Source organism: Melanostigma gelatinosum (assembly GCF_949748355.1).
Source record: "Melanostigma gelatinosum genome assembly, chromosome: 11".
Lineage (NCBI taxonomy): Eukaryota > Metazoa > Chordata > Actinopteri > Perciformes > Zoarcidae > Melanostigma > Melanostigma gelatinosum.
In genome coordinates, this window is record NC_136644.1 from 10,494,985 (window position 1) to 10,510,176 (window position 15,192).

At 41.9% G+C, this 15,192-nt stretch overlaps 1 protein-coding gene across 1 annotated transcript in view; it reads left to right on the plus strand.

Moving 5' to 3' along the window:
* Positions 1–13,692: 13,692 nt before the first annotated feature.
* sorcs3a (sortilin related VPS10 domain containing receptor 3a) overlaps positions 13,693–15,192 on the plus strand; it is a gene marked incomplete at both ends in the record, with an annotated part of 206,774 nt that continues 205,274 nt past the window's right edge. Inside the window, one exon of the mRNA XM_079279217.1 lies at positions 13,693–14,379. Coding sequence (XP_079135343.1) covers positions 13,693–14,379 — 687 coding nt within the window. The remainder of the gene's footprint in view (positions 14,380–15,192) is intronic.

Sequence of the window (15,192 nt, forward strand, 5' to 3'; positions counted from 1 at the left end):
CTTTGTTAAGTTATTACATCCTTACTCATCAGCAAATGGCATTCACTACAATGATGCCTCAAGGCTACAATTAGTCACACACAAAAGCGCTGTTCAGGGGTAGATTTATCACCTGTGCTCCTCTTGAAGAATAATAACTCACAAAAGCAATACAAGTAATTAGGCTGCCAGATGTGTAAAGAACAAGCAATTAGTGGTCAACTGATCAAGTGATAAGTAAACAAGGGGGAGACACAATGTGATGGATTTAAGTCTTGTTTAAGAATCACAACAAAAAGCTCTGCATGCTAGGCTGGATGTTCGAAGATCAGAGCTGCATTATAATACTTCCATTTCAAATACAAACATTTTATTATAAAGCAGGCTTAGGTGCTGAATAAATAATGTGAAAGTAGCCCGTATTCTCAAACTGTCTATATAAACAAGCCGAAATGAGCATTATATGTCTCCTTTAAAGTGCATGAAGTGACCATTTCAGTCTCTCATTATAAATCTCATGATAATATGTTGCATATCTATCTAAGACCAATGTGTAACAATTGCCAGCAAATCCTCATAGAAATGTTTGAGCTCTGTTAAACAAACACACAGCCACTACAGTGGTAGCGGCTAAACTCATTAACTTTTTTTGTCGATCTTGGTGCTGCAGATAGTGTTCTCTTAAGCTGTTCAGTACATTGAATTATTAATTTACTTTAGTTTTCCTCAATCAATTTGAAAAAGAAATAACATTTGTATGCTGTAGTGCAGTGCAGGTTCCAACAAGCGTGCCGTGTGAAATGAATGGCCAGTCAATCATGCCTCTTCTAATCAAACACTGAGTGAAATCACAATTACCATTGTATTTGTACATGTATTTGTATTCTATTGATTGATGAACTTGTACTTCTAGTATTGGAAATAATAGTACTGTTGTTAGTGGTCATGAATCAACGTTTTCTTTTCCAAAGCTGAAATAAAAGTGCATGTAAAAGCATATTTAGTATATCACAATGAGCACTTAATAAACGGTTCATATTCACCAGTATTAAGTTTATTCTTTATTCAATTTCATGTTTTAAATGAACAAAAACTGTCCAATAAAATTATTTCGTCTTAATTTTTTACATTGTTGGTTCTGTCCATCACTTTCACCCAGAGCAAGACATCCTACCTCCTCAGTTTGTCATGAACTTTAGCATGGATACACCTTATTGTTGTGGAGGACTAAAACAATGATAATAATGAGTGAAAAACCCTCAATTTAGGACAAAATCACACAGAGGAGTAAAAAAAACTTGAGTAAGTTACAGTGGCGGCTGGTGGAACATTTTCTAGGTAGGGCTGTGCCACATCCAATCAATTTCAGCAAACTGCAAAAAAATGAACGTATCAAAAACGCATTACTACTTTGCAGTTAAATATTTAACATTCATTCCAACATGAAAAAAACCAGTAACTAACACTTTGACAAACATGTCAGGACATCATATTTTTGTCAAGCAATTCAGTATATATATATATATATATATATATATATATATATATATATATATATATATCCTATAATAATCAGTGTTATGTAGGACCCAAACGCAAGACCACAGGAGACAGAAGTTACTATTAACAGGTTTTATTTCGAATGTGTGAAGGTGTGGAGCCCGTGGTCCGACACCCGAGTGGCAGAGCGACGGTGTGAGGCCCGTGGCTCGACACCGGAGGGCTGGCAGCTTGACGGCGAGAGTAGTCCGTGTCACACAAGGAGGGCAGCGTGTAATCCGTAAACACAAGGAGGGCAGAGGACGCCACGGGGTTGACGCGGGTGAAAGATGGTACGACCTGACAACCCCAGACTGCAGGGCCAGAGCTTATGTAGTGCTAGGTGACTCATTAGTGGGCCCTGAGTCTGGTGTGTCAGGCAGCAGGAGGCGATCGGCTGGAGTGTCCTCAGCTGTGCACACTCAAGGGTGTGGCCATGGGAGGCGTCAGGTCAGACAGGGATCCTGGATCCTGACAAATCAGTATAATATAATAATATATATCCTATAATAATCAGTGTAATATAATAATATATATCATATAATAATCAGTGTAATATAATAATATATATCATAATAATACTATTCTGTATAATATTATAATATATATATCATATAATATTATTCACTATAATATAAAACACACAGATAATTATATATATAGAATTATTTATAACTCAGCGGTCACATAAAACTGTTTGTGGATGGTAGCAGCTAACAGAGCACTATGAAGAGACAGGGAGAGATGTGTGTTTGGATATCAGTGGACAAAAATGTTGTTTCCATTTCCAAAACAATGTGGCTGAGGTCTAATTCATTCCAGAGAAACATTGCCGACTTTCAGCCGGCTCTGTCTCTGCAATATTTTCCACCGGACGACACCAAATGACCAGCTAAGTTCTGCCGGCGGTTGAGCGGTGAGCGGGGACGCTGGCGGCATGAAGGGAGGCTGGGCGCCGGTCATCTGCATGAAGTGGTCGCTCTGCAGTGAGACAGAGCATCTCTCATCTCTCCCTCCTCCTCCCAATCTGACAACAGGTGAGGGAGGCGTGTGTGGAGCCAACAGTCCTGTAGCTCCATATTGTGCTGAACTATAAGCCCGCCCACGTTAGCTGTCCAATCAAATATGAAGGATTTGATTGAAATCCCTCTTGTAACTGTTTAGCTCTCAAATTTCATTGAGAAATATGTCACAGTACAGAAATGGGACTTTCAAGATTGAATGCCATTAGTTTTTGCAATTTAGGGAAGTGAACAAACATATGAGGGAGGTCACAGGTAAAGGCATGACACCTGTTACACATCATTTACATTTGAAGTGTGAATGCTGTCAAAGGCTCTATCCCACCCTTCCTGCGCCCAAGCAGTTTTCATCTTGTTTATAGATGCATATTATTTATGTATGCATCCAGCGACATAATAACTAAATGAATGTGGGAAGTGGCCTCTCTTTTTCTGGGCAGTAGATCATTCCAGAGTTGATTGGGAGGTAGAGCAGGAAAATTGGAAGAGGAATAATGCCTTTCTCTGAAAGTAACTGAAAAGATGGGATGTAGAAAACAAGAATTTAGAGGCCAGGGTGGGGAAGCTAATTTATAAAGAGATCTTGGAATGTCTTTTGGCAATAAAACTAACTGATTAGGTTTAGGAATAGATAATAGAATACTTAGTCAGGTTTAAGCAATACAACTACTTAGTTAGGCTTTGGTTAAGTTTGTTGTTTGGGTTAAAATAAATATGGAAAGGCCATTACTGAAGTACGCAAATTACATGATAAATAAATCAACGCTGACAAACGTGTTTGTCGTTTTGGCTCAAACTCCTCCCCTGCCCACCCTGTGTGTGATTTTGTGATTTGTGTCCTTCGTCGTTGATGACTACGTGGATGAACTGCAAAAATAATGCGCCGTCATTTGTAGATATCCCATGAAATGATTTTGTATGAGTGTAAGATCATGAGATACTGGATATTAGAATACCTGTCAGCTAATCATAATGTGAGATTGAAAGTCTCTGTGATATGATTTGATTTGCTCTGGTCACTGCTGACCTATAGTCCTTGCAGCACTTTTCTTCATGTCTACTCATTCATGGTAAATCGGTGGTTCTATTAAACTCAAATTTCTTTCATGCTCCTTGTTATGCCTCATCTCTCAGCAGCTTATGCCATCATCAAGCATTTGTGACCCGTTTCATTCCCGCTGGTAAGTAAACATTCTTTTGGGGAGAATATTAGGCTGTAATTCATTTTTTTTTCCTTTTGGGGGATTTATCTTGCTGCTGCTCTGGCAAAAGCCCCTCGGTTACAAATCTCCCTGTAGAGTCCAAGCGCCAAAGACTGTGAAGACTTTATCATCACATATCATTTGTTTGTAATAAACAATTCTCTTTTCTTTATCTGTCATGTCTCTCCTGATTGAAATGAAGCTCTAGCACAAGTTCAGTCAGGAAGACTATCCTCTTGCATGACTAAACCCGTATTTCATTTCTCATACATCTGCCAATCACTCCTCACGCGTGCACACTCATTATGTCCTTGCTGTTATTGTTTGGGGCTGTCAATCATGATATCAGCTCTCTAGATCAGCTGGTCTCTTCTATCCAACAGCACAACGAAACAATTACATCTTTAGCCTATCATCTTGCTGCTGTCTCTCTTACATATGATTGTCTCTCTAACTTCAGTAGGTTTATCCTGCTGTTACACACCCCTCCACCTCTACATCACCGCCCAGTCTTCATAGATTCATCATTCTATCAGCCACCTCCACCACCAGTGTCTGGACTCCGCGGAGGATTTATCTTGCTGGTGCTCAGGACAGACGCCTCCATTACAAATCTCCCTGTAGAGTCCAAGCGTCAAAGACTGTAAAGACTTTATCATCACATATCTTTTAATTACATGACTTGTTTCTCCTGATTGAAATAGAATATTATCCTAATCTTCATCTGCAACTGTTCAGAAGTACTTAATATTATGATTAAAGCTTCAAACTATTTGAATGACAACTCCACTGTCGTTGTAAAGGTTTATGTTCATACATACATACATATATATATACATTTTGGATATCGATATATATATATCGATATATATATATCGATATATATATATATATATATATATATATATATATATATATATATATATATATATATATATATATATATATATATATATATATATATACACACACACACACATTTTGGATATATATATATATATCTCAAACTCATTGCAGGATAATGGTGTACATTTGATGCTCCTTTCACAGCCTGTTACAAAGCATTCCAAGGGAAAAAGCAAAAGCAAAAGTGTCAGCACTGTCCTTGGCACCCAACCATATTCCTCTGTTTAACACATTCTACCAATAATCCAACAGTTTGTTTTCTAATTCTTTGAATTTATCTTAACTTAATAGTTATTGCGGAGTGAAAGATGGTGGTGGTGGCTGCAGCCCCTCCCTCACTGCACCACATTTACACATTTCAGCCATATTATCAAAATGTCTGTTGCTGTTAGCTGGGGGGCACAACGGCTCAAATTGCATTCAGTCATAACAGCAACCCATCCACTGTCTCTGGGGAAAACACATCCCCAAACAAGTTGTGTATTTAACTACGCCCCAACAAATTACAGATGACCACCAGTGACGGTATTCATGAGTTCAAATTGCATAATTTGTGGCAGTCAGGAAGAAAAAAGAATGAAATTAAACTTTTTGCACTGTTGGTTGCCCAGATCAGAGTAAGTGTGACTTGTATTTGCTTTGTTTAATCAAGAAGACATTGTGTAGTGTAGCTACTGTACATACATAAGGATTGATTAGCCATGAACTCATTTCTCAATATGTGCAGTGACATGGGGATGGCGTACTCTTTTGCTAGTGATTGGTTTGTGTAATAATATGAATTATGGAGTATAATTAGCAACCGCATGTCTCAGCCTTATATTGCTTTACATGCCCAAAGCAGCAGAGATGATGGCCAGTGTTTCTACGGAACTTGTCACTACTTTTCCAGACTCACTGATTTAATTGACTCTTGAATAACTGGATTGCTCTTTAAATAACATCAAGCATGAAAGTTATTATGACCAAATGGTCCTGTAATAATATTACCTTGACTTGCGGTGTGCATGTTTAAAATGTGTGAGGCATGCTGAACAGACTTGAGTGTTGTTGTGTGTCGTGGAAACAGAGATTTTCATGATTTGTGATGGAAAAGAAGTTCAGACCGGGCCAGTTGATGAAGTCCATACTACTGTTCGCTACGTGCGTGCGCTACCCGGCACGCAGCGCTCAAAGACACCGCCACCCCTCTGCGCTCCAGCCAGGTCCCCCATCGAAGACGCACCATCTGATATTTCCAACTGGACCACAGTCCGCCTGCTAAGAGCATCGAAGCAACAAAGCAAACCGTGCCAACTCCTCACAACTTTCCCAAAGTCAGGTTAGGGAAAAAAAAAAGAAAAAAAAACTAAAAACAGACAAACACAAACGTACCTACATCCAAACACACCGGCGTGACGCCAACGACCGTGACGCCACCACGCACCCCGAAGCTCCGCACCCCAACCCACAAAGTTCCGGGTTGCCAGGTCGCTGCGCCTCACCTCTCATCCCCCTCCACCACCTCAGGCAAACTCAACTCTCCAAAGCGGCAAAGAGATGCCGACTCTATCTTCCTCCCTTCCATTTCCTCAGCATTCCATCCCACCTTTTGGCCGGATTCACCTGTCTGTCCCTTCACCGTTCCCTTACACCACCCTTCTTCTGCCTATACCCAGGCACCGGGTTGCCAGGTCTTCTTTCATCTGTCCCCCTTTCTAAGCTGCCCCCCCCCCCTCTAAGCTGTCCTGTCACTGTTCTCTTACACCACCTTTCTTCTGCCCATACCTAGGCACCGGATTGCCAGGTCTTCTTTCCTCCATCCCCCTTTCTAAGCTGGCCCCCCCTCTAAGCTGTCCCTTCACTGTTCTCTTACACCACCTTTCTTCTGCCCGTACCCAGGCACCGGGTTGCCAGGTTCCCTCTCCCCTCTTCCCCTCCCCCATCCTGCTTTTCCTACTACGCATGCTCTTCCCACTATGCAGATTCCTGGCACCGGGTTGCCAGGTTCCATCTCCTCTGGGGCCATCCCGCTTTTCCTACTATGCACGCTCTTCCGCCTTTGCAGATTCCTGGCACCGGGTTGCCAGGTTCCCTCTCCTCCGTCCCCCTCCCCTATCCCGCTTTTCCTACTACGCATACTCTTCCCACTATGCAGATTCCCGGCACCGGGTTGCCAGGTTCCCTCTCCTCCGTCCCCCTCCCCTATCCCACTTTTCCTACTATGCATGCTCTTCCCACTATGCAGAAGAAAGAGAAGAGAGAGAGAGAGAAAGAGAGAAACAGAAAGAAAAAAAGAGAAGAAAGAGAGACGAGAAAGAAAGAAGAAAAAGGAAAAGGAAGAAGAGAGAAAAAAAGGAGAGAAGAAAAAGAAGAAAAGAGAGAAAGAGAGAAAATATAGAAAAAAGAGAGAACAAGAGAAAGAAAGAGAGAGAGAGAAAGAGAAGAGAAAAGGGAGAAAAGAGGTAAAGAATCGCAGCCACACATCGCAGCAAGCAACCACGCAGTCACGCAACTACGGAACGCAGCAATGCAGCGCAACACCGTACCCCAGCAACAACGTATCGCAGCAACGAAACGACGCAGCAAGCAACAACAGACCGCAGCAAGCAACAACGGGATGCAGCAACGCAGTGCAACGGACCGCAGCAACGTAACGACGCAGCAAGCAACGACGCAGCAATGCAGCAAGCAACAACGGAACGTAGGACGCCAGCGCCCCCCGGCCACCTACTTCCAGCAGCCACAGCATGCCACCCTAAAGCAGCATGCCACCTTAAAGCGAGGCACCCGGCACCGAGATGCCAGTGCCCCCCGCCGCCTACTTTCAGAAAACACAGCAAGTGACCATAACCGGGACATCTGGCACCGGGATGCCAGTGCTACCACCTCCTACTTCCAGCAACCACAGCAACTTGCCGTAGCCGGGACACCTGGCACCAGGATGCCAGTGCCCCACCCCGCCCACTTCCAGCGATGGACCCACACAATTGGCCAACAACGATGCCGCTCCCTCTGCCGTCTTTTGGGGGGTTTTCCACGACGGACGACGTTTGCGTAGACCAGCCTCGGATCTTGCAAGCAGATGCCAAGTCGTTTCCCCTCATGCTATGAAATCTGACCAATAGTAGACACAGCCATCACGTGGGGCCGTGGATGGCCCAGCAAGTCCATCCCTTAAACTCCTGACAACCTAGCAGTCGGTTACCCAATCATAAAATGACGCTGCGACACCCGTCCGCCAAGGGCGCGTCCTCGATGCAGCTCACGTCTGGGCCACCGCAATGCCATGGCTTTCTCGTTTCCCATTCCCGGAGTTCAGCCCTCCTGCAGACACCCGTCCAACATCCGTTCGGCCACATCCAACGCCGTCTTTAAACCCACAAATCCTCACTCGATCTTGCCGACCAGCGCACAGGCTTATTTTGGGGGTCTGCAAGGCCCGGGAGCCACAGTGGATCCTCAGCTAAGCCTCTCCCAAACCGCATCAGGCCAGATCTCCATCAACCATTCCTCAACCCTCCAAACAACTGACGAACGCTCGCTCCGGCCGAGGTGGGGGCCTAAGCTTGTGAAAGAAAGAATAATTAAAGAATCCAAAGTGAGGATCTGCTGATCCTGACGAAATCATCTTAAAAAAATGTATGCATGTCTACAGGATAATGGCTGCCGTATCTATATCATATACATAAGTGACCCTCAGAACAGGAAATGGGCCAGAACTAACAAGGAAAACAATCTTTGATTTGCAACACATGAACCATGAACTGCAAGTGTGAAAGTGACCGAACGTTACTGTACTTTTTTTCTTCATTTTTTTTCCATCATACAATTAAAAACAAACTAACACATGGTGGGTATTTTTTTGGCTGATTTCAGCATTGTTCGACTCCATGTATTTAGTTTGGACAACTTTTAGACCTCCAATAAGTACGTAAGCAAATTATTCATCTTACTAGAATGCCGGTGTCAGTTTGAAAACAGCTTTGAAATAGCTATTAGACCTTCTTGTGCGAAGTAAGATTTACAGTGAATTCAAGAATAAATGAAATATGAAAAATCTAAATGATGTGTCTACAGTCTACTGTCAGAAAGTGACTGACTTTTCAACAAGATTGTCTGAAGCTCTCTTGATTCATTTTGTACATCTCCAATGACTCCTTGGTTTTAAAATCAACACCCACAAACCCTTCTATCACTTCATGCTATTGGAAAATATTACACTCAGAGCTTCATAGAAGTGCTTCAAATAAAAACTATGTTCTTTTATGTAAATGTGATATAGCTGCACTGTACACTTAGGTATTTCACACACGTGTATCTCACAAGCTGTAAATGTACCAGATCCTTGGATTTGGTACAGTGCTTCTCCAACTTACAAAACACATCTTACATCTCACTTGGATTGATTTGAAAAATCCCATCTGTTTTATCGTTAAAAGGGATTCGTAATTTCCACTCCATTAGTAAACTACAGTAATTGATGAATGGCATCATCACAAGAGATGAGAACTTTCATTCACTTTCATTAAAAGCTCATTACATGTCTCTCCCTGAAATAATTCAGTCCACAGTCCCTGTCTCTGTGTTGATCCGAGTTGCTTGGAGTTTTTCTTGGGTGACGGCCCTCTTGTTCATAGTCCTTTGAGGAAATACGTCCATTCACGTTATTGCTGAGAGTTAGATGAAAAGAATAATATCACTCCACTTTTGTATAATCTGTACAATAATGTCAGTGTAGAAATGACAATGTTTAACATTTCCATGAACACCAGCTTTATGCTAAGACAAGCAGACTAATTAATTGCTGGATCCAGCTTTATATTTACTGCACACATGTCAGAGTGGTCTCACTCCTCATCTGTTTCTCAGCACAGAAGCAAATAAGTGTAATTCTTTTAAATTCAGCTGCTGGTGGCCATCTTACATTAAGACCTAGTCAACCAAAGAGGGATTATTCCTTCACAGATTTGTTTAGTTGAATACATTTACATGCCAATAGAGCTAAATTATCAGTTATTCACAAGATAAGTCTAAAATACAAACTTTGTAATTAACAATGTAATAGTTTTGTGTCCATCCTGCAGTGATAAAATATTATCATTCATTTGGAGACAGGTTTGTTTCCACCTGATGAATGTAAATCCAATATTCACTCTCGTGTCTGGCTCTTTAGCTGCTAACTTCTTAACTGTGTACACCAGCTGATCACGAATGGTATGAGTCCACAGGATATCATTTCCACGCTCACTATTCATTGGCTATGTAAGCAGCCGTGCACAGCCGTGCAATGCATTCTGGTAGCGCTGTGGGCCTTTTGATATACAGGACAAAGTTGAAGTCCAGGCTACTTTATGCAAATCAGGGGCATCCATTGTGACTCGACTTAAACTAACCAATGGTAATCAGAAATCCATTTTTGTAAAGTTTCCAAACGAGTCTTAGTATGTTGGTTCAGTTTACAGTCCGGGGGGCTGACAGTCCATGAGTGAAAGCGTTCATCGAATCAGGTGCAGCCAGGAATCGTTTGCGTGTCAGTAGGTACAGCAGGGCAATGATGAAGATCTGCTCTATTCTTCTGTCCATGGCAGAGGATCCTGTATTTATTCCCCACTACTATCCCCCCAATGCTCGAAATAAAGCCGAGAAAATGTTCCACTTTGCTGTTTGTGTTTTTAGAGTTTTTAGTCTGAAAATGGCATGAGGACGGTACGAGTGAAGTGAAGCTCACTGTGAAGCTCCATAATATCGAGGGGAGCTGCTGATTCATTAATGGATTGTTTTCACGCTGTCATTGCATACATCATTTCTATAAAAATACAAATTATGTATCGACTCTATATAAGATGACATGGGGACAGTATCTGTGTCTTGGAATTCAGACACGGTCCCCTGAGTATCCCCTGATGGGCGATTTGTGGGCAGTCAGTTTGATAGGCAAGGGCACACCATGCTAAGTCACTAATGAATAGCCTCGCTGCACTGAGGCATAGCTCACATATATACAGACTCATTTCATTTGTCATGTACATTTCACAAGTGTGTGTGTGTGTGTGTAGGTCATTCACTGTCCCTCAGGTTGTGGCATGTTGATACATTTTTTGAGGTTTTATCTTCCTTGTTTGTAGGAGTATTTTTGATTTTGAGAGCTCATTAAACTCTTTGAAAACTGGGATTACAGACTTGAATTTGTTCAAATAAATGTTCCTTATTTCATTGAATATTTTACATTTTTACTTTTTATTTGCTTCCTCTCACACACAGAAAAACATTCACACGTTACCAACAGTTGATTATCGCACTAGTGTGGACCTCTGCTTCTGGTAATCTTGAAAAAATTGAATACAAAATGTACTTTCAAGGTCTTTCCCAGAATATTACTGCACATATGTTTTGTTCCGTAATTGTATTTGCCAAGAGGGGACTTGCATCCTATCTTTCAAAATTTGACAATTTAACTTTAATATTATCAATACATAAACATTTTACTGTGATACAAATAATAGAATATACTCATGGCCACTTTAATTGAGAACAATTAATGTTACCTGCAAATCAGATGTAACTTGGCTGCATGCACTAATAAACACACACACACACACACATCCTGCTTTGATATCACCATGCCATCCGCACTTCTCAGTCCTTGATGCGCAGAGCGCGGCAGCACCGTATCCCAGCACTTCCTCCGTCCCTCCCCTCTCTCTCGTATGCCTCTCGGCGCTGCCTCATTTCCCCCCGAGGAGTGGTGCAACTCCTTGCCAATTCTTGCCAATCCATCAGTGAGTGTTCTCCAAACCACCCCCCACCCCCAACCCCCGGGGCTCAACGTGTGCCAGCACCAGTTTTTTTCTCACTCCTACTGTCAGACGGACTCTTACAGCGAAGGAGCAAACCACAATGACAGAAGCAACACATATAAATGCTCATCCTATCATCAATTCTGACTCTGATGAATACACAGTGGATTGTGAAACGTCTGTTTGCACAATTAGAGGCCTTCAAATCCATCAGTGTCCTCCAGTCCCTTTCTTTTCCCTTGGAAGTTCTCTGTCCTTGAGAACAGGCCCAGTTCCATAAAACTTAGGGTGCGTCTGAAATACAGCAATGACAAATTGGTGAAGACAACAAGTTAGTAATGCGCATTAATGTGACATGAATGTATACAGAGGGAGAGGGAGAGGAGCTCAGTGTACTCAATGTATCATATGAAGTCCTCCAGCAGTCTAGGCCTGTAGTAGCATATCTAGACCTGGTCCGAGGAAAACCTGAGCCAGCCCTATAAACCTGAGCCAGCTCTAACTATAAACCTGACCCCGCCCTAACTATAAGCTCAAAGAGGAAGGTCTTACAGTTGTTTTCTATTGCTAACAAGCATCGGTTAATACTGAAGCAGCTTTTTCAATCATACAGTCTGCATTACCAACATGCATCTTGGCCAATCAGTTAATCTCAGCTCCAAAACTCAGTCAAACCACCAAAACACTTCATACATGTCTCAAAATTAGCTCATTCAACCAAAACACTCAAAAAGGAAGGAAACAATGTCACTCAAAACACACTGACTTAAAACACACTGACAACAGGGAGCATCACATGATGGACTTTTATCTTTGAAGTTTTAATGACTTTTTACATCAGTATTACTATCAAAGAGGAATAACACCTTTTCACTTTATTGACTGTACTGAAATATATGTAACAATAATGAATCACAAATGCAGCAATTTGCTTCAATATCCTTTATTTTTTATATATCCAAGCGTAAAGTAATTTACTTGTGCAAAATTAAGATTTGAAACAAAATTAAAAACAAATTCCATATCTCTCAAAAAGAGGCCGTGGTTTACAACATGCTCAATAATTGTGGCCCTTATCTCATCATAGATCACAACTCTTGGTCTTTGGTCTTCCTCTCCTTTGTCCTCCACACATTCTTCGTCTCCCTGCCACTCTTCTGTCCCCACCAACTGGTCTTCTTCATCCATGTATTCAGACTAAATCATTGTGTAGCCGTCGTCTTTTGTCTTTTTTAAATATTTCATATAGGTTACTTCAAAAATTCAAGAAATTTGCCAGTATTCTGTTTTGAATATGTTTTTAAGAGTTTCGAAAACATTGTGTTGCCAATACATAGTAAAGTATGAATGAGAAATGCGTTCATGGAGTTTATAAATTGTGCTCTTTGAATACATTAGTTTGAAAGCAATGAAAAAGGATTTGGTCCACATAGACTGTGACAAGAGTTCAGACAATGTGGCTTTTAACTGCAGGAATGAATGCATGTTAGCTATCGAAAAGAAAACAACTGTAAGCCGATTCTTAAATATGGTGCAGCTATAGGCTATTAGAGAGCTTACCAAACAAAATGATGTAACTACAGAGAAAAAACAAATAACAAAACGAATTGATTTGTACAGGGAATGCGTTGGCAATGGTTTGTAGAATACCACTAAACATAAAAATCAGATCGAGTTCTACAAATAAAAAAGATTCCACTGCATATTATGACTTAACTGCATTTGATACGTTCATTGAGTAATTTATGTTGCGTCAATCCAGGGTAATGCTGCTCTTACTGTCAACTTAAATGGTAATATAATATTAGAAAACTGCAGAGAAAAAAGAACATAATATACAATTGTTGAATACAAATGAATTATATCCTATATTTATTTTTTGTTTTAGATCATGGCATGATATGTGCCATGATACAGATCATTTTCGTTGGTAATATCAAAACTTACTCAAGGATAGGGGAATAATCAGCACCACGGACAGCTCCTCTCTCTCTCTCTCTCCCTCCCTCTCCCCCCCTCCTCTCTCTCTCTGCCTTTCTTCCGGGCGCACACTCGGCAGCTGGCTTCGATACAGCTCCTCCCTCCTGTGTGGTGGCTTTCCCGACTAAAGATCCTTGGACGTGAACAGTTTCGCTGAAGAGCACTTTCTCCCCTCCAAACAACCGGACGGACAAACGAGGCGTCAGTTATCGACCTGAGAGAAGGGACTTAAGGCGTCGGATAAGGTCTCCTACGGTCTTTCATTCCCCCAAATATCTGTCAGCGATGGAGACTTGGGCTGGCTTCTGCCCAGGCTTGCACTTATCTCTGGGTATCTGGGTGGTGATAGCCGCTCAAACCCTACAAAATACCAAAGCGGAGATAACTTGCGCATCTTGTGCGTCTCCAATTCAACTTCACGTGGAAGAATTAAAGCTGGGTATGAGCACTGACCCGACAGGGGATCTGGACACCCTAAAAAACATCCGAATAGAGTTTAGGGAACTCGCGGTTACCGACCAAAATACTGGAGTGGACGCCGACCATGATGCAGGTGTTTCTCTCGAGGATCTTCCCCAGTTCCATCAACATGTCAGTTTGGATGGAGTAGGCTCAAAGGAAGACGCATCGGGGTCCAGTGAATTAAGTCACCGTGGCAGTGATAGGGCAGCGGAGCCCGAGAAGAGTGAGGATGCTGCCCTTCGAAGAGCGAAGAGAAGCGGTCCTGAGTTGTCAGAGTTCAGTGAGAACGGGCGGACCGGCCGGACTGACATGGATGCAGGCGCTCCGGAGGATCGGGGTTCATTGTTTGACGGAAAAAAGCACGGCAGGTCCGAGGTCAGATGGAACAGGGATGAAGCGAGAGGAAATAACCGGCAAGATGAGCCCAAGCTCACCAGCAGCACTTTCTCTCTGAGTGGGGACTCTGCGCATAACCACGCGGTGGTTTACTGGTCTGGACAAAACAGCAGCGTAAGTAACCATGTTTTTTTTTTCTTCATCTAAATATTCCGCTGCTTTTTTACGAATCTAAATTCCGAATGAACAAAGTGATTTGAGCAGGTGGGTGAACAAAAACTCCGTGACGCACAGAGTTGCGGTTCACTGTTAACAGGTGCACTCGAAGCTACAGATGCGCTCTGACGCACACTGTTCCCTAAATGCCAGACTTTAGCAGCGACTGTGAACTGTATGGTCGCGACCTTTGACTCTCGTAGAAATTACGCACGAACTCGCACTTTGTTATGTCCTTTCTTTTCCTATTTAATCACACTGTGCACCCACACCTGTTTATATCCGTGCGTGATCTCAAAGCCGTGCATTTTGTCTATTATATTTAGTTTGTAGTAAATTATAGCTTCAGTGCGAAAATATTTCAGAAATAATTGCACCGAATTAGAGATATGCCAATCCATGATTCATACCGCCCTAATGATGCGAGGGTTTTCATCGAATTAATTGATTGGCGAAAGAGGCAGTCAGAAATGATTGCTCTCCATTGACCAATTCCTTTAATTCTAAAGATGTTGCATTTATCATATATATATATATATATATATATATATATATATATATATATATATATATATATATATATATATATATATATATATATGTGTGTGTGTGTGTGTGTGTGTGTACAGAAGGGCATCATGCAGTCCTTTGTGTGACACAAGCTAACTGTTCAGGTCAAAGACGTGTAAATCCTTGCAGCACTAAATAGCACTTCCTCCTCTCTAAAATGACACTGACCACATTCTGGCCCCTTTTGCAAATTAAATCGAT